This window comes from Vespa crabro, chromosome 1 (genome assembly GCF_910589235.1).
Source record: "Vespa crabro chromosome 1, iyVesCrab1.2, whole genome shotgun sequence".
NCBI classification, from domain to species: domain Eukaryota; kingdom Metazoa; phylum Arthropoda; class Insecta; order Hymenoptera; family Vespidae; genus Vespa; species Vespa crabro.
This window is the reverse complement of record NC_060955.1, coordinates 22589672-22609671: the sequence shown is the minus strand read 5'-3', so window position 1 is coordinate 22609671 and position 20000 is coordinate 22589672. Positions and strand designations below refer to the sequence as shown.

Genomic DNA, 20000 nt, shown 5'->3' with positions numbered 1-20000 from the left:
TCTATAATTATAAGATTAATATTGATTTGGTTTAATATTATCTCTCTCTCCCTTTCTTTCTCTCTCTGTCTCATATATTCTTTTTCTCTCTTTGATCAAATTTCTATGTAAATTTATAATAATAAAATTTTGTAAAGTATTTTATTCATACGCTTATAAAATTGAGAAAGTAACGTCTGTGATCCTTTCGATTTACGTTATAATTAAATCTCTCTCTTTTCCCATGATAAAATTTTTTTCTTATAAAATTATGGTAATAAAATTATACAAAATATTTATTCATACGTATATAAAGTTAAGAAACTAATGTCTATGGTTCTTTCGTTTTAACGATTTACATTGTGTAATGAAGTCTCTCTCTCTCTCTCTCTCTCTCTCTCTCTCTCTCTCTCTCTCTCTCTCTCTCTCTCTCTCTTTCCCCTTTTAAGTAAAATTTCGACTGACATCATCGATACGAATTTCTCTGACGCTAATTTTGAAACCGGTCACCGATCTAAATTTTCATTTAACATTGCGATAGACTTTCAAGAAAATATTTATATCATAATGTATGAAGTTACGGAACATTGTAAATAAATAGATGATGAGATATATCTATCATTATGTACGTACATACGTGTTACCATATTGTACTTATACTATGCACGTGTATACTATCCACTTATATATATATATATATATATATATATATATATATATATATATATATACGTGCAGTTTACGTACGTACATATATATATATATATATATATATATATATATATATATATGTATATAAAGAACGAAGGAGAATATAAAGCTAATGGAGAACACGACCGATTACAAGAATGTAATTACACAGCCTTCGGCTCTGGGTTCTTTCTTTACTCGTTCGAATTTCAATCATTATTAACCTCCCCGATGTATCGGACTACGTGATCGCGAACATGGAACGTACATAGAGGCGAAGGTGGAGATGAAAATGGTGATGGTGGTTGATGTTGGTAGTAAAAGAGAAGAAGAGAGAAGAATGGTAAGAAAGTGAACGACGATAGAAAGAAGAAAAGGTGAATTACCTTCTTTAAGGGCCCACCCTCGATGAACGATGTACTCCCCCTCTTGCCGCGCCCTTCTTTCTCTTATATCCAACAAATTCTTTTCGATTCTACCCCTTTTGTTATCTTTCTTAAAATGCTTAACGTATAGTTATTTTGATTTTTTTTTAAATAAATTAAACAACCTAGTTTATATATATATATATATATATATATATATATATGTATTTATGTGTTTATGTATATATGTAACAAAAGTAACTTGTGTATTATTCGATGGAATAATACAATACAGATAAATATATCAAAGAGGTGGGAGAGGGAAGAAGGAGGGTGGGAGAAGAGGAGGTAGAGGCAGAGGTGATCGATTGATCGATCGATCCTCTTCTTGTAAACCTATACTTACTAACTAAAGTATATCATTAACCATAATTACTTATTATATTATATTACATAGATTATTTTATAATACTTACTCTATATTATATATGGAATTAATATTTTATATATATATATATATATATATATATATATATATAATTATATATTAATATCATTTATAATAAGTATAGAATAATTCGTATAAAAAAAAATGTATATACATTTTTATTATATTACAACTTATATTATTAATTATATTATAAATTATATAATTAAAAATTAATGTTTTATGTTGTGAAATAAATTGAAAAAAAAAGGAAAAAAAAATGAAATAAAATAAAAAAAAAAAAAAAAAAAAAAAAACAAAAAAAGATTAACTTTCCTAATGAAAGTATGAAATAAGATTTGTCGCGAATATTTAACTAAATGACTAAAGGAGAGAAAGAAAATACATGGATAATATTCAATGGAAGAGAGCACGCTCTAGATAAATAATACAATACATACATATATCAAAGTATAGAACTGATCTATATCGATCGAGATCCATCGTGCCATCGTTCCATCGATCCATCGATTTGATATCAATCGATCTATCGGAATCAGCAGACCGCACGGCGCCCCGAATGAGCTTGCGCACGCGCTTATCGATGTGAATGCATGAGAAAGAAAGATAGAGAAAAAGAAAGAGAGAAAGAGAGAGAGAGAGAGAGAGAGAGAGACGATGTCGTCATCTCTCTCTCTCTCTCTTTCTCTTTCTCTCTCTTTCTGTACGAAGCGAAAGATCGATCGATCGATATGCAAAAGTCATTGACTCTGTTCGATCGGCCCAGAATAACGGACACTGTAATCGAGATCGAACTCACGCCATAGTCCTATCTTCTCTCGTATACATACAAAGGCATATATTTACACAGGTACATATATGTGCGAGTGTGTGAATATATATATATATATATATATATTAATACACATATGTATATATTGTATATAATGTACACGTAAACATTCGAGTTTTGCTGTCCATTTCTCTCAGATATGCGTTCGAAAGATCGATCAAGAGCAAAGCCTGTTATTACAGGTTGTGATCGAAATGACAGACATTACTCGATCTCTTTCGATTATTATCGAACGGTCTTGAAATAATCGACTGGTGGCCTTTCTTTCTTTTCTTTTTTTTTCTTTTTTTTTTCTTTTTTTTTTCTTTTATATATATATATAATTCTTTAGTGATTATTACAATGGTGGATCTTCTAAATAGCATTACTATAATACTCTGTTTGTACCTTTTTATGTAGGAATTTTTTTTTTCTTTTTCTTTTTCTTTTTTTTTTTTCTTTTTTTTTTTTTTTTTATGAAGAAAGAAAGAATGAAAAGAAAGTGAGAAACAGAAACAAGAGATTAATATGAAACTTGATAGGTTTATGATATTGATATACCAATTATTATTATATGTCAATTAATATATCAATATTATGAATTTATTAATATTGATATTTCTATAGTATTAATATATTAAGTATTAAAATACGTAATAATTTTAAATACGAAATAATAATTAATGTTTTTTAAATGTAATTATTTGTAATTCAAATTTTTTGACATTTATTGGCATCTATTAGACAAAAAAAAATATATATGCACATATATATATATATATATTTTTTTTTTTGTTATATATCAATTTTTATCTAAATATTTATAGATTCAAAAAATATATAATTATTTGTATCTATATATTATATAATATGAAAGTTATAATATTGCTGTACTAATTTCTCTTACTATATTTTATCAGTTGTTTATTATTATTTATATTTATCATAATTATTAGACTTAACATATTTTAACGTTAATAATATTACTTTTTATCTGATTGAGAGTGCAATTTACAGTTAAAATATTTACATAAAAATTTTCATACTTGCGAGATAATCGTGTAATTAAATATTTCTTACGATGCGAATAAACGATACGACAGAAAAAAAAAAAAAAAAAAAATTAAAAGAAAAATAAAACAAAAAAATAAAGAAAGAAAAAAGAAAAGGGAGCGAAAAAGAAAACAAACGATTAAAGTCAACAGAAATGTGTACGTTCCTCGAAATCATACGTGATATTATAGGAAAAATTTGTAATGTCTATTTCGCGATATTAATTATGGGAGAAATCGAATATAATCGATCTTTAACTATACCAATCAAAGGATTTTAAATCTCCCGCCTGTTTTCCTCGCTCGTTACAAATCTTTTAATAATAATCATTCGAAAGTTATCTTTCGTACCTTGTAATTTACTTCTGGTGAAAGTATCTTTCAGATGTCTTTAATATTTTCCGATAGATTTTTTTTATTTTTTCAATTTTTTCTTTCTTTCTTTTTCTTTCTTTTTTTTTTTTTTTTTTTTTTTTTTTAACGAGATTAAGTGGAATATCTTTTGACACGTAAAAGTACATATGTGCATACTTTAATTAATATGTTTACATGCATACATAAATATATATATATGTAGTATAATAGTTTCACAATCGATATTAAATAATAATAATAAATAAAAAATTGATAAAAAATTCATTAACATAATTAACTGGACAAATAAATAAATAAATAAATAAATAAATACAGGAATAATGGAATATAAAATAAAATCAGTGAGAAGTAATGATAATTAAAAATTAAAATATATCGTATAATATCGTAAAAAAGAAGAAAAAAAAAAGAAAGAAAGAAAGAAAGAAAGAAAAAAAAAGAACGGAGAAGAAAAAAAATAAAATTGAATAAATATAAAATAAAATTGAATAATGAAAATGTGAAGAATTGTGAATGAAAAATAAAACATAAAAATATAAGGATAAAAGAATAAATAAATAAATAAATAAATAAATAAATAAATAAATTAAGAAGAAACAAAAACAAAATAAAAAACCAATCTTTTCTAACGTATTCGTACATAAATACATACACATATATACAAACACACACACACACACACACACACACACACACACACACACACATATATATATATATATATATAAATAAATCAGAGATCGGTTAAAATTCAAAGGTAAATCACTTCACGCCCGTATAAGAATGTTCTCTCTTATGGGGATTTGTGTTCTCGCGAGCGCATGCTTACCTCCGACCCCTGAGCTCGCTTTCTCGTTGGAATTCCATAATCTTTCGATCGGCTTCTCCGACGCTTACGAGGTGCATCTTCTTTCTCTGTCTATCTGTCTGTCTATCTTTCTCTCTCTCTCTCTCTCTCTCCCTCTCTCATTCTCTCTCTCTACCTTTCTTCCTCTTTCTCTCTCTCTTTCTCTCTCTCTCTCTCTCTCTCTCTCTCTCTCTCTCTCTTTCTCTTTCTCTCTTTCTCTCTTCGATTACGTCGTACAAGAGAGAGCTCGTAGAACAACAGTAGGTAGAAGAGGAGAAGAAGGATGAGAGGATAGTGGGAAGAGACATCTTTGTTGCATATATTTTTTTTTCTTTTTTTTTTTTTTTTTTTTTTTTAGAGTGGTTAAGAAAAGAAAAGGAAAGAAAAGAAAATACCTACGGAAAAGATTAAAAAGATTTCAAGACGTCTGCGGTGTTTTGTTTTCTTTTTTTTTTTTCTTTTCTTTGTTTTTTTTATTTTTTTTGTTTTTTGTTTATTTGTTTCTCCTTCTCTTTTGTCCCTCTTAATTCTTTTTGAATTCTTTAGATCTTCTCTTATTTATTATCGGATATCTTTTTTTTTTTCCTTTTTTTTCTTTTTCTTTTTTTTTTTTTTATTGATGTATTTCTCTTTTTTTTTTTCTAATATGCTTATACATTGCTACATATGTATGTTTAATAATCATAACGATATATATACATATGTATATGTATATGAACAAAAATTTATTAATATACAATAAAATAAATATACTAGATTTAATATATATAAAATATAATAAGTAATATATGTGTGTGTGTGCGTGTGCGTGTGCGTGTGTGTGTGTTTTTTAATTAATACAAAATGAATTCTATCCGACGTCATGAAGAATTCATATTCGAAATTGGCAATTGAGAATCGTCTTCTACATTTTTCTTTGTTTATCTTTGTTTTTTGTTCTTTACTTTCTTTTTTTCTTTTTGCCTTTTTTTCTTTTTTTTTTTTCTTTTTTCAAAAAAAACAAGATCAGATTCGAATCTTAAGTGTGTATAAAAATTCAGCTTCATAAGAGACGCGTTTTCTCGATGATGGCCGATGCTTCAAAGATATCCTGAAAATATATCTTAAAGGCGTCTTTGTTTCCAATGTAACCGGAATAGACACGTCTTTCGCCTTGGCACGAAAAAAGTTTATATCGAATGTGGTTGGCAAGTAAACTCAATCGGTGGTGTTTACCTTCATGTGTTATTTCAAATGATTCTAATTTCGTATAAATAAAATTACAAATCATATCGTAATTTTTTATTTTTATTTATATATATATATATATATATATATATATATATATATAAAATTATAATTTTAAAATATTATTCAAGAAACGAATGCATATGTACATATATATATGTGTGTGTGTGTGCGCGTGTAAATTCATATATTTACATGACGAGTAGATATATATTGTAAATGTAAATATTATTCCATTACAAGTACATACATTTTTATATGTGAATATATTTCTGTGATAATTTATGTATGACGATTGTGTGTGTGTATACATGCATGTACATATATATATATATATATATATATATATATATGTGTATGTATAGATGCATTCATACATGCATATATTAAGATATATATCAGTATATTAAAAATAAATCTATATGTATGTATATTTTTATATATAATTTGTAAGTTGAATATATAGTTTTACATTAATAATTATAATTAATTTCAAGGATGGATAAATATTATTTTTATGCGATGAATATGTATATGTATACGTTCATATGTATTTCAATGATGAAGTATATATGTATATATATATAACTCGTATTCTGAACATGTAAATATATATATGTATATTATATATGTACATGTATATAGTAGTATGTACGATGAGTATACGAAACGTTATAAGAAGAAGAAAAATAAAAATAAAAATAAAAATAAAAATAAAAAGAAGAAGAAGAAGAAGAAGAAGAAAATAGAGAACGAAAATACTTAAGGAGAGTGAATGTTTTTAACGAACATCCATCATATCAGGCTACTTTCGCAGCTCGTAGATTAGAAGAGAGTATAATTTTCTTCTCCTCTCTTGGTACCCAAAAGGCGCCAGAAGGCGTCAATATCGATGAGCCTGTTCGCATCAGCTTCTTTCTTTAAATATGTACATTTAAAATTTTCCAATCTTTTTCCATACATATATATATATATATATATATATATATATATAAATGTGTGTGTGTGTATATATGAATTTCTTTTATATATGAATAATATGAAATTCTTTTTTATGAAAACAAACAAAGATAAATAAATAAAAAAAAATATATATATATATGCACATGTACATACATATGTATAGATTGTATATATTATATGCACAATGTATATATATATATATATATATATTTTTTTTTTGTTTTGATCCCTCTTAAGAAAAGAGAGAATAGAAGGGAAGGCCTAAAGGATGATTTATTCTTCTTTTATCATCGCGAAAAGTTAAAAGGCACACCTGTAACTTGGCTACTAACAGGTAGTCGACGACTAAAATTGTTCAGATAAAAAAAGTAAAAGAAAAAAAAAAGAAAAAAAAAAAGAAGAAGAAGAAGAAAAGAATGAGACTGACAGAAAGAATGTCTGTGTGAGAGAGAAAGAGAGAAAGAGATAGCATGTGTCAGCGATATGGAGAATAAATGACGTGCCATTAAATGACGAAAGGATTCGTCTCTTCTCGACAGGATCAAAGATTTCTATCGGCCGATAAAATCTACGATGGCTTTTTTCATGGTCCATTAATAAAAATCAGACTCACCAATAGAAAAAGAGAGAGAGAGAGAGAGAGAGAGAGAAATAGGGAGAATGGGAGAAGGAGAAAAATATAGGGTTGGGTCAAAATTCTCTCTCTCTCTCTCTCTGTTAGGTTGGTCAAAAATTCTTAGGCGAATGTTAAAAATCAATTATCATTCTTTCCGAGATCTTATGGGGTATAAAATAAATTTTCTTCTTCTTTATTACGGACAATAAAACCTTATAAAAACTTCCTTGTAAAATTACTTGGCTCAAATACACGGCTTTTTAATGAGTCTCAATAAAGAAATAATTAATTTTTAAATTCACTTTTTAAACTATTTGAGACACTTTGTAATTTATGGATGTTGCATGATTCGTTAATAAAAAAATTAGACTCCGATAGAAAAAGAACGCGCGAGAGAGAGAGAGAGAGAGAGAGAGAGAGAGAGAGAGAGAGAGAGAGAGAGAGAGAGAGAGAGTGAGAGAGAGAGAGAGAGAGAGAAATACAGGGTGGACCAAAAAAAGGATATTTTTAAGTAAATCAAAAAATTTCTTTACGCATGACGCGAAAAAGCAATTACTCTAATTCGAGAACTTCTTTTGGATTGAAAAAAAGAAATATATTTTTTCTCTCTTTCTTTTTTTCTTTTTTTTTTTTTTTTTTTTTTTACGGATAATAAAATAATAAAACAAATCTCGCTTGTAAAAACTTGGCGATGGCCAATTTGCAGACTTCGAATGGATCTAAAATGAATGGGATCAATTGATTTAAGAAGAAAAGAAGAAGAGAAAGAAGAAGAAGAAGAAGAAGGAGAAGGAGAAAGAAGAACAAAAAGAAAATAAGAAAAAGAAAAGAAACATCCCATCAGAAATTTTCGGGTCCATTCCTGTCGAATTAAATAAACCATCTTAATTCACGATCTTCGTTGTAAACATACGTCCGACGCCATCTTGAAGTCATTTTAAACTTACTTGCGAAAAACTCTTTTACTTCTGTCAAGGCCAATTACGTTCCATAACGTGGCCAACCATAATTCATAAAACGCCGTTTTTCTCGTAAACTCGTAAGATTTACGAGCACGTCTTTTTCTCTCATTCCATCTTATTCTCTCTTTCTCTCTTTCTCTCTCTCTCTCTTTTTCTCTCATTCCGTCTTATTCTCTCTTTCTCTCTTTCTCTCTCTCTCTTTTTCTCTTTTTTTTTGTCTCTCTCTCTCTCTCTCTCTCTTTTACGTATCAATTAAACTTCAGTCCCAACGATTCTTGGTACACAGACAGAGAGAGAGTGAGAGAGAGAGAGAGAGAGAAAGAGAAAAAGAGAGAGAGAGAGATAGAGGGAGTGAGAGAATGAGAGAGAGGGGGAGAGAGATCTTTTTTTTTATTATTATAGTAGTTAAGCATTACGATTTATTCTCTTGTTTCCATGAACACCATCAATAGTGATCTCTCTCTCTCTCTCTCTCTCTCTCTCTCTCTTCCTCTCTCTCTTTATCTCACTCTCTCTCTCTCTCTCTCTCTCTCTCGTTCTGTCTCTTTCTTTTTTTCTTTTTTTTTTTTTTTTATGTCTGACTAATATCTCGAATATTACCGGATAGAAGAGATCCATAAAGCACGACACGAAGGATAATAAAAGGAAATCATTTCGTGTCACCTCCCTCTCCCCCCCCCCCCCTATCCACCCCATAAGATTTATTTCATTAAATCCCGAACGTATTTATTGACTTATTTATATTTCGAAAAGTTTAAGCATCCGTCATATAGGGTGTATATTCAAATTTATCGATTTTATCCCGCGCGTACAGGTAAATCCCAAGGCATTTTTTTTTTATTTAAAAGAGAAAAAAAAGAAAAAAAGAAAAAAGAAAAATAAATAAATAATGAAGATAAAAGAGAAAAAAAGGAAAGGAATAAAAAGGGAATATCTGAGAATTCTTTGAAGCAGATATCTTTTTTTGTTTCTTTTCCTTCTTTTTTCTTTCTTTTTTTTTTTTCTTTTTTATTTTCTTTCTTTTCTTTCTTATGCATACATGTACTCGATCTGCACATTTTGTTTTAAATATATATATATATATATATATATATATATATATATGTGTGTGTGTATATATCTGAGAAATCTTAAAAAAAAAAAAATAAATAAATAAATAAATAAATAAGCAAAAGTTCTTTTAATTTTATGCACAATGACTTGCATATTTTCGATTTAAAACAAATTTTACATACACACATACATACATACACACATACATACATATAAACATATATATATATATATATATATATATATATATATATATATATATATATATATACATGAGAATGTTTTGAAGAAGATAAAAAAATTTTCTTTTTTAATTTTTTTCTTTTTTTTTTTTTTTTTTTTTTTTTTTCTTTACACATACAATAAAGAAAAAATAATAACAAGAAGAAGAATTCTTCGAGGACGGAACAAATTTTTTTAATTTCTCACGTACATACGTATATACCAATAAAAGAAGTAGAGAGAGAGAGAGAGAGAGAGAAAGAGAGAGAGTGAGATAGGAAGATAGAAAAAGATGGAAAGAGAGAAAGAGTGAGAATCTCTGTGAATCTGTCAAAAAAAAAAATTCTAAGACAATGTACACACACACACACACACACACACACACACACACACACACACATATATATATATATATATATATATATGCATACGTTAAAAGCATCATTTATTATCTCCACGTTCTTCAACGAAGTGGTTACTGTCTCCTACCAATGGTCGTACATATATATATATATATACAATATACGTACCAATGTACGTATTATATATATAAATATATCTGCATATGCATGCATATAAGAGAGATATATAATGGCTGTAACGTGTGAATAATGTCATGATTGGTAGGAGAAAGGCGAAACGTTTAGACAAAAGTCTGGATGCCACCACGGTCCTTGTGTTTCAAGTCAAGTTGGAAAGTTTGCAAGAGACATTGAAGGAAAACGTGGTGAGAATATGATCTTGACGTTGGATTTACAATAAAAAAAAAGAAAAAAAAAGAAAAAAAAGGAAAAGAAAAAAAAAAGAAAGGAAAAAAAAGGATAAAGGAAAAAAGAAAAGAGATTTACATCAAAGTCCTTTCCCCTACAAGGATAACTACTTATTAGAGAATTATATGTATGTATTACTTTTATATGAGCAACTATGTTAAAAATAAGAAGAGGATGAAAAAGAGATGATCGTAAAAAATAATTAGATAACGAAAGTTGAATTTTCATGGATCGTGATCTATGATTATTAAGTAGAAGAAAAAAAAAAAAAAAAAAAAGAAAAAAGAAATACAAGTTTAGGGAAAAAAAAGTTTATTTTAACGTTAAATTAGATCAACGGATTAATTGAAATTTAATTTTAATGAATCAAATGGATTTATTATCCATGATTATTAAACGATTATATTAAAAAAGAAAAAGTAAATAAATGAATGAATGAATAAATAATAGAAAATAAAAAATTACGAAATAGAAAAGAAGTGATAATAAAATCAATCGGACAATAGATCGAAGAAAATTTAATTTTCGTGGATCGAATGATCCATGATTCATGATTCTTAAATGATTACATTAAAAAATAAACATAAAAAAAAAAGAAAAAATAATAAAAAAGTGATCGTAAAATCGATTAAATAACGAATTAAAGAATATTAATGAAAACGAATGATCCATGATTCTATAACTTAAAAACTAATCTCCGTTTATGTATCGTAAATAAATGAAATTTATTTTTATTCGATTAATTGATAATTAGTATATAATTATTTTATCTAATCAGGTTTACTTAAACGTTTTTTCTGATATTTTATGGAGATTAATGTTTTTTTTTTTTTCTCATTTCGCGGAACGATCGATCGATCGATCGATCGATCGATCGAGAGCAAAAGAAATTATTTTACCTCTTGCGCTCGTCGAAAACATAAAAAAAAAAAAAGAAAAAAAAAGAAAAAAAAACATTCTACCATCGTCGCGATCTATCGTTCAATCTGAAATATATTTTTCACAGATGAAATATTAGTATTATTCCCCTAATTACCCCCTCCTCTTTTCCCTAACCTATATATATATATATATATATATATATATATATATATATATATATATATATATATATATATATATATACCATCAATAACAAATTCCATCGTACGAATTTAATTACAATTATTTTTCTTCGATCATATTGAACGATTAAAGAGAAAGAATTTTATTTCGTCATCCATTAACAACGAATAAATTCTTCAACGTTTATCCGATCTATGAGTACAATTATTTCCGTGAATCTACGATCGAGAGGCAAATTATTTTACCCTTCCCCTTCCTTCTCCATCGTTCATCCCTCCGCCCTTTCCCCCGTATCGTCCCATTATATCGACAATGATTCAATCTTGATTCACTCTGAAATAATTATTTTTCATAGATTAATACGATAAAAATGTTTTAAACATTATTATCCATTTCAATCGCCATTAACAACAAATTCCATTAGAATGAAATTGATTTCTTTTGTTTTCTATTTTTCCTTTTTTTTTCTCTTTTCTTCTTCTTTTTTTTTTTTTTTTTCTCTCTTTTTCCTGGATCAAACGTCGTTCCAAGAGGATAATTATATTACAATTCGCTATCAATGAAAATTCCATCGCTCCTCTTATCGATCTATCAATTCTACGAAACGTAATTCTTCATAGATCGAAAGGATAATTGATTTAATCGTCCAATCGATCTTCTTCGTCGCTCCCTCTCACCACTCCCGGGCCCCTACCCCTCCCCCTACCCCGCACCCCCCCCCACGGTCTCCTTTATCTTCCATTAAAAAATTTACCAAGAAATCTCGATTTTTCATTGGTCATAAATCTTCGTTCTGATTCATTGTGAAATATTTCTTATTCGTGGTACCGAACAAATGACTAAGTTATTATTACAAATGAAATCAGGATATGGTATGGTTTAATCTTTTTTTTTTTTTTTTTCTTTCTTTCTTTCTTTTTGCATTTTTTTTCTTTTCTTTTCTTATTTAGCTAGAAAATCGATCGATAGATCAATAGATCAATTTCGTTGGCTCGTTAATTCACTATCACGAAGATGCTTCGACACTTCTGTCACATTTAATCTTACTAACTTATCTATGCGCATAATACATATGTATGTACGTGTACATACATGGATACGTTATACATAAGTATGTATATACAATGTACGTAGAAACACGCGAGTATTGATTATAATACATATATGTCGAATCGATCGGAATGATGTGGGTTAATCGATTTCACGAAAGTATTTTGCGCAATCGTCGCGGATCGCCGGACAAGTTATCCGAAGGAGAGCGGAAGATCGATCTCGCGTGCATTCAGGGCCGCATTTATATTTCTAAAGGGCCACCGTTCTAATGCATCGTAATAACATCGTTAGATCTTTAACGAACAAGCGTCTCTTTTAATTAAAGAAACTACGATGTTACGTGAAAAAAAAAAGAAATTCAAATTTTTATTACTTATTTATTTATTTATTTATTATTATTGTTGTTGTTGTTGTTGTTGCTTAATTATCTCAAATTTTTGATTATATATGTAACATTGCATCAAAACGATTTTTTCAAGATTTTAATATTTAACAAAATTATAGATCGATGTCAAGAGAGAGAAGGGGGGTGGAGGAGGAGAGGAGAGAGGCAGATTAATATTGGACTAAGAAAAATATTTTTTTATGCTTTTCTCGAAAATAATTTTTACGCGAACATTAGTTACTCGTCCAATTTTTTTGAAAGTCGAAAATAATATTTTGAAATATACAGAAAAAAGTATTTTAAATATGATTTGTTTTATGTAGTCTCGATTATTTAATTTTTTTCTTTTTTCTTTTTTTCTTATTTTTTTTTTCTTTTTTTTTTTTTTTTCATCTTTCTTTCTTTTTCTTTTCATTTTATCTCTGACATACAAAAAATTCGGGCAACGATTTCACTTATACTTTTATATACGTCTCAGGTTCACGGTCTCATTCCTTTCAATCAAATTCAGACTTATTTTATTTTATTTTATTTTATTTTATTTTATATTAATTTTATTTCATTTCACTTTATTTTATTTTATTTTATATTAATTTTATTTATTTTACTTTTTCTTTTACCAGAAAATATATCACACTGTTTTTATTTATTTATTTATTTATTTATTACTTTTCAATTATTTACATTATTTACGTTTTTTTTATTATATATATTATATTTTGAAAGAAATATTGTTTTAAAACGTAGAGAGCGAGAGAGAGAGAGAGAGAGAGAGAGAGAGAGAGAGACAAAAAGCAAGGACCCAGTTAAGCGCCTTAATACAATTTTCGATAAATGCGGCCCTGTACGTGTTCGCATATCAAAAAATTCGAAACGAAAAGCACAAAACGAAGGACGCAACTACATACACACACACACACACACACACACACACATATATTGAGAAAAGACCTTTAACAGTTTCCTCCTTTAATAATAGACCGAAATAGAAACGATGCGTGTTAATCGATCGGACAAGTCGGCGAGTCGATTTATACGAGATCACGCGTCTAGAACTAACACATAAATCTTCTTTATTTATTTATTTATTATTATTATTTTTTTCTTTATTTATCTCTTTATTTTTTCGTAATTTTTTTTTTGTTTTTTTTTTGTTTGTTATATATATATATATACATATACATATTCAACAGAAAAACATTCTATAATCGTCGATCGACAACTATACTCTAAACTTGCAATTATGTCAAACGAGTATTTAATCATTGATCGATCGATTTGATTCGAGTGGTCGATAAAATGTTGTTTCATAATATTTCATAATGTTTTTAGGTTAATAATTGTATAGGTGTATATGTGTGTGTACGCGTGAATGCATACGTATGCGTGCATGCGCGTAAGTCATACATATGCGTGCACGCATGTGTGTGTGTGTGTGTGAAAGGATTAATGAAAGAACTCGCACCGATATCGTGATCTATAATAAATTCATTATATGATCGATGATTAAAGTTTGAGATGATTTCGTTAGAAATCGTTGATCATAGAAGGATCGATCAGATCGATAGATCAATCCATCGATCGAATTGCATCGTTATTTATATTAACTGATAATATTCCGCGATCGATGTCTTTCACTTTATAAATGATAAATAGATCGTGATGATCTATAGAAGTCCTCTCTCGCGCGTTCACACATACACACACACGCACGTGCGTTCACCCGCGCGCATTCTATTATTGTTATATGATCTATATTTATCATTTACAGATTACGGTACAGATGAGACACCGGTGTTATTGACGGACGACAGTTCCGGGGAAAAGATTTACGTTGATGATCGTAAGCGAGAACGTAGATCGTTAACGGTGAAAACGTCGATGGATCATTTTGAAGAGGATTACGATGGTAATAGGAAGATGAAAAGAGAGGAAGATTACGCGGAAGAGGAATACAAGCAGTTCGTTGGTCATAGAGAGCATCGTAATTCTCTTCGAGACGGACGGTATCATATTTTTTTATTATTATTATTATTATTATTATTATTTTATTTTATTTTATTCTTTTTTTTATCTCTTTTTATTTTTTACTTTTTTATTCAATTTCCTCAATCGTTATAAAATCCTAGATCTCTCTATAAATTTTATATCATTTTGAGATTGACCATTATTCATATACATTTATATATACATATATATATATATATTTATATATTTAATTTTCTTTTTCTCAAATATAAATTATGATATAATAAATAAATACAACGATTATAATATACTCATTATATTATGTGTTATAATGTACATGAATTTTATACAATTTTAAAAAGAGTTTTATTATTAAAAAGTATAATACAATATTATTTATACTATACAATATTATATATACATATAGTATAATGTAAATGTACTATACTGTTTATTTGATATATCTAATTTATATTTATTATTATTATTATTATTATTACTATTATTATTTTATTTATAAAGAGAGAGAGAGAGAGAGAGAGAAAGAAAAATATAATAAATATAAGAATATATATATATAAAAATTTTTTTTTTCTCTGATAAAATTATATCATTAAAATATATTTCTATATCTGTCCATACGATTGAAACATAAAAGATTAAAAAAATATATATATAATAAAAAAATATATATATATATATGTGTACAATTATACTACAGCTATTGTTTTACATTATATAATATGTTTTTACAAATGAAAGAAATTAAGCAATTACTTTTACAATAATTACAATTATAAAATACAAAAATTACTTTTTTATAATGTAATAAAATTGAATATGATGATTGTGGAAGAGAGAAAGAAAATGAAAAAGAAAAAGAAAAAAAAATATCCATTAACGCGCGCAGTATAAAGTTTTGGATAAATACATAGATATATTACATAGATACATACATAGATATATACAAAGATACATACATAGATACATACATAAATATATACATATATAGATAGATAGTTAGTTAGATAAATAGATAGCTCGTTACGTTTCATTCACGGTCTGAAGAATTGTGTTACGCATAACTATGTATATATATATATATATCTGTATATGTATGAATGTTTGTGTTTATGTATGTGTGTATGTGTGTGTGCATGTGTGTAGCGCGAGGCGATACAAGATAGCAAGCGGCAAGCATGCAACACGCTATCTTGCATCATAAAGCATGCATGCACACGAAGGGTTAGCATTCCGAAGGTAGAATTCTGTTTCTTTTATTTCTTTCCTTTTCTTTCTTTTTTTTCCTCGTTTATTTTATTTTATTTTATTTTATTTTATTTTATTTTATTTCTCTTTTTTTTTCTCTCTCAAACAACCTAATCCTTTCTCTCTCTCTCTCTCTCTCTCTCTCTCTCTCTCTCTCTTTCGTTCTCTTTCTATCTATCTATCTATCTATGTATCTATCCATCTCTCTCAGTCACTTATATATAAATTGTTATCGTGCCTTAGGTATTACTCCGTCGAGCGCAGACGAAATTATCCAAAGGATACGTACCTACAGGACTCAGAAATGGAATTGGATCCTTTCGTTGCAGGAAGACCGCAACGTGCATTACCACGAGAATATTTCATTGAGATTCTGGTAGTGGCAGATAAGAAAATGACCGAGTATCATGCCGACAATCTGGATAGTTATATTTTGGTATTGATGAGTACGGTAAGATTATATAACATTCAAGAAGATTATCTTTTATTGTCTCACTTTTTTTTTCTCTTTTTCGTTTTAAAGATTTAAGTCGTGAAAGAGAGAGAGAGAGATAGAAAAGGAGAGATAGGTAGACAGATAAATAAATAGATAAAGAGAGAAAGAGAGAGAGACACTATGGTTTACTAACTTTTATATGTTAGATAAAGAGAGAAAGGTAAATATTAAATATTATGATTTATCTATCTTACTTTGTGTTAGACAGAGAGATAAATAGATAGATAAAGAGGGATAGAGAAAGAGAAAGAGAAAGAGAGATAGAGAGAGAAAGAGAGAAATATTCGACATTGGTCTTACATATACATATTTATAAATAAATAGATAGATAGATAGATAGATAGATAGATTGATAGATTGAGGGAGAAAGAGAGAGAGAGAAAGATAAACTATTATAGTCCACTAACTTTTGTGTAAGAAAAAGAGAGAAAGATAAATACTAAATATTTTGATTTACCTATCTTACTGTCTATTATATAGACAGATAGATGGATAAATAGATAGACAGAGAAAAAGAAAGAGATAGATAGAGAGAGAGAGAGAGAGAGAAATAGGAATAGAGAGAGAAAGAAATATTCGACATTGGTTTCACTTATACATATATTATATGAATAAAAGAGAGTGAGAGTTAAAGAGAGAGAGAGAGAGAGAGAGAGAGAGAGAGAGAGAGATAGAAGATGGAATCTTTGGAAACAAAAAGGGTCCATATAAAGAAGGACGATCGATCTTCTAAATCCGAATACGAATCTGTCGCGTTGGTTAAATATTATGCAAATAGACATAGTAGTAGTTCTCAACACCCACCAGTCGTGAGAAATTCGTATGTGCGTGTTGTTTACGTATATACGTATGTATGTATGTATGTATGTATGTATGTATGTATGTATGTATTTATGGATCTACGTAAGTGTTTACGTATGCACACACATATAACCATGTGTTTCTTTTTAAATAATCTCAGATTCAACAGTTCGGCAGTGAAGGTAAGAAACCGGTGAAGAACTTTCGACCATTAGTCATCTTGTATCAAGACAGGCGTGTATCTAAACGTAACAACTTCCGTCAGTGAAATTTGATTATTTGTAAAAGCAAGTAGCTATTTGAACCAACCAGAGAGAAAGAGAGAAAGAAAGAGAGAGAGAGAGAGAGAGAGAGAGAGAGAGGTGGAAGGGGGGATGGAAAGATAGATTGATTTATTATATATTCAGGTATATGTAATGGAGGTTTGTCGTCGATCCTAACTTTTGCAATTTATTTATTTTCACCACGATTAACAGTTTCTTTTTTAATTCTAATCCCCCTTCCCCTCATAACTCCCCCTCCATACTCCCCTCTTTCTCTCTCTCTCTCTCTCTCTCTCTCTCTCTCTCTCTCTCTCTTTCTCTCTATCTATCTACTTATCTATTTCTTTCTCGTGGGAACCGATTGAAAAGTAAATAAATAAAAAAGAAAACAAGAAAGAAGGAAAAGAAAAGAAAAGAAGAAGAAACGAAGATAAAAATAAATATCAATGGAGAGAAAGCCATTAACGAAACTAGTCGTCCGTATAATAAGCTTTCTCTCTCTCTCTCTCTCTCTCTCTCTCTCTCTTTCTCATTCATTGGTATGAAAGATTAATCGAAATCGATAAAAGGGACTTATGAATTTAAAGGGTACTGCCGTATCGAAGGGTTTCATCGAAAAAATTATTAATAAAAAAAGAAAAAGAAAAAAAAAAATAAAGAGGAGAGTGAATGGTGAGAGATGACTGAGAGGGGGAGGGGGAGGAGAAGGAGGAGGGAGGAATGCACTGACGCATCGACGACGACGACGACGACGACAAAATCAAATATCAGCTCGATATGATCTGTTGCTAGTGACAGAAAAGCCTTTGTGCTACCAACTCATATATATATATATATATGAGTTGGTCTTATAAATTATTAACACTTCTCTCTGTCTCTGTTTCTCTCTCTTTCTCTCTCTCTCTCACTCTCTCTTTCTTTCTCTTTCTCTTTCTCTTTCCGTATATCTATCTATCTATCTATATCCCTTTTTTCTCATACGAACGAATGGAAATATATTCGATAAAATATGAATCGAGTATTGAATCGTATCATGAGAGAAAGAGAGAGAGAGAGAGAGAGAGAGAGAGAACTTTAAGCTACTTAAATCGAAGGAGAGTCGATAATCGATATACTGAAAAGATTTCTACTTTGGTCAAGTCATCCTAGTGGAAATGACGTTCAACTTTTTATTTTTTATTTTATATATATATATATATATATATATATATATATGCGCGCGAGCGCGCGTGTGTGTGTGTGTGTGGTCGTGTGTGTATAGAAAAAGTCACGCGAAATATATTTGCTTTGTATTTTTTTTTTTTGGTTTCTCTTTCTTAATTGTGCCACACTGCAAATGGACTTATTTCTCTCTCTCTCTCTCTCTCTCTCTCTCTCTCTCTCTCTCTCTTTCTTTTTTTCTTTTTATCTTCGTTTTTTTATCTTTTCGTTTTTGTTTTTCCTTTTTTCTCTTTCATTCCTTTTTTTTTGTTTTGTTTTTCTTTTTTTTTGTGTTTTTTTTTCTTTTATTTTATTTTCTTCTTTACTTCATTTTATTCCGTTTTTTTTTATTATTTTTCCTTCCTCGTCGAGGAGGAGGAGGAGGAGGAGGAGGAGGAGGAGGAGAAGGAGGACGCAAAGATGACGGGGGTCACATACGTACGCGTGACGATTATAAAATTCTTTTTCAACGTCGCGTGCCATATTTCATCACGATCTTTACTCACGTCATTTTTACGGATCAAGAGAGAGAGAGAAAGAGAGAGAGAGTGAGAGAGAGAGAGAGAGAGAGAGAGAGAGAGAGAGAATAGAAATAGAAATAAAAATAAAATTGAGAATAAAAAGAAGAGTTGATGATGAAGATGAAGAAGAAGGAGAAGGAGGATAAGGATGAGGTGGAGAAGGAGGAGAAGGAGGAGGGAAAAAGATAAATATAATAAATGTAGAAGATTTGAAGAAACGCTTTGAAGAAATTTTATCTCGTTATAATTATCGCTAGTTTGTACGCTCTATTACACGAATGCTCTATTAAAACGAATATAACTGATAAATCTCACTAACGCATTAAGTTTAATGATAAGAATGAATGATGGAATCGTACCGATGCAAACCCATTAACTTCTCTCTCTTTCTTTCATTGTGTGCGCGTGTGTGTTTTTCTAATATTCGAGTTTGATAAATTTCATCTCGTAAATCACTATTATCGCATTTAATATTATTTATTATCATATATATATATATATATATATATATATATATATATATATATATATATATACTCTTCTTTTTATTTATATGTTGACTCTCTCTCTCTCTCTCATTCTTTCTTTTTTCATCAATC

At 28.7% G+C, this 20000-nt stretch overlaps 1 protein-coding gene across 5 annotated transcripts in view; it reads left to right on the top strand.

The window, feature by feature from the left end:
- LOC124425014 (A disintegrin and metalloproteinase with thrombospondin motifs 9) overlaps positions 1–20000 on the top strand; it is a 123655-nt gene that overhangs the window by 83200 nt on the left and 20455 nt on the right. For all 5 annotated transcript variants that reach the window (XM_046964888.1, XM_046964979.1, XM_046964800.1 and 2 more), the window contains 2 exons: positions 14655–14889; positions 16364–16571. In XM_046964888.1, coding sequence (XP_046820844.1) covers positions 14655–14889; positions 16364–16571 — 443 coding nt within the window. The remainder of the gene's footprint in view (positions 1–14654; positions 14890–16363; positions 16572–20000) is intronic.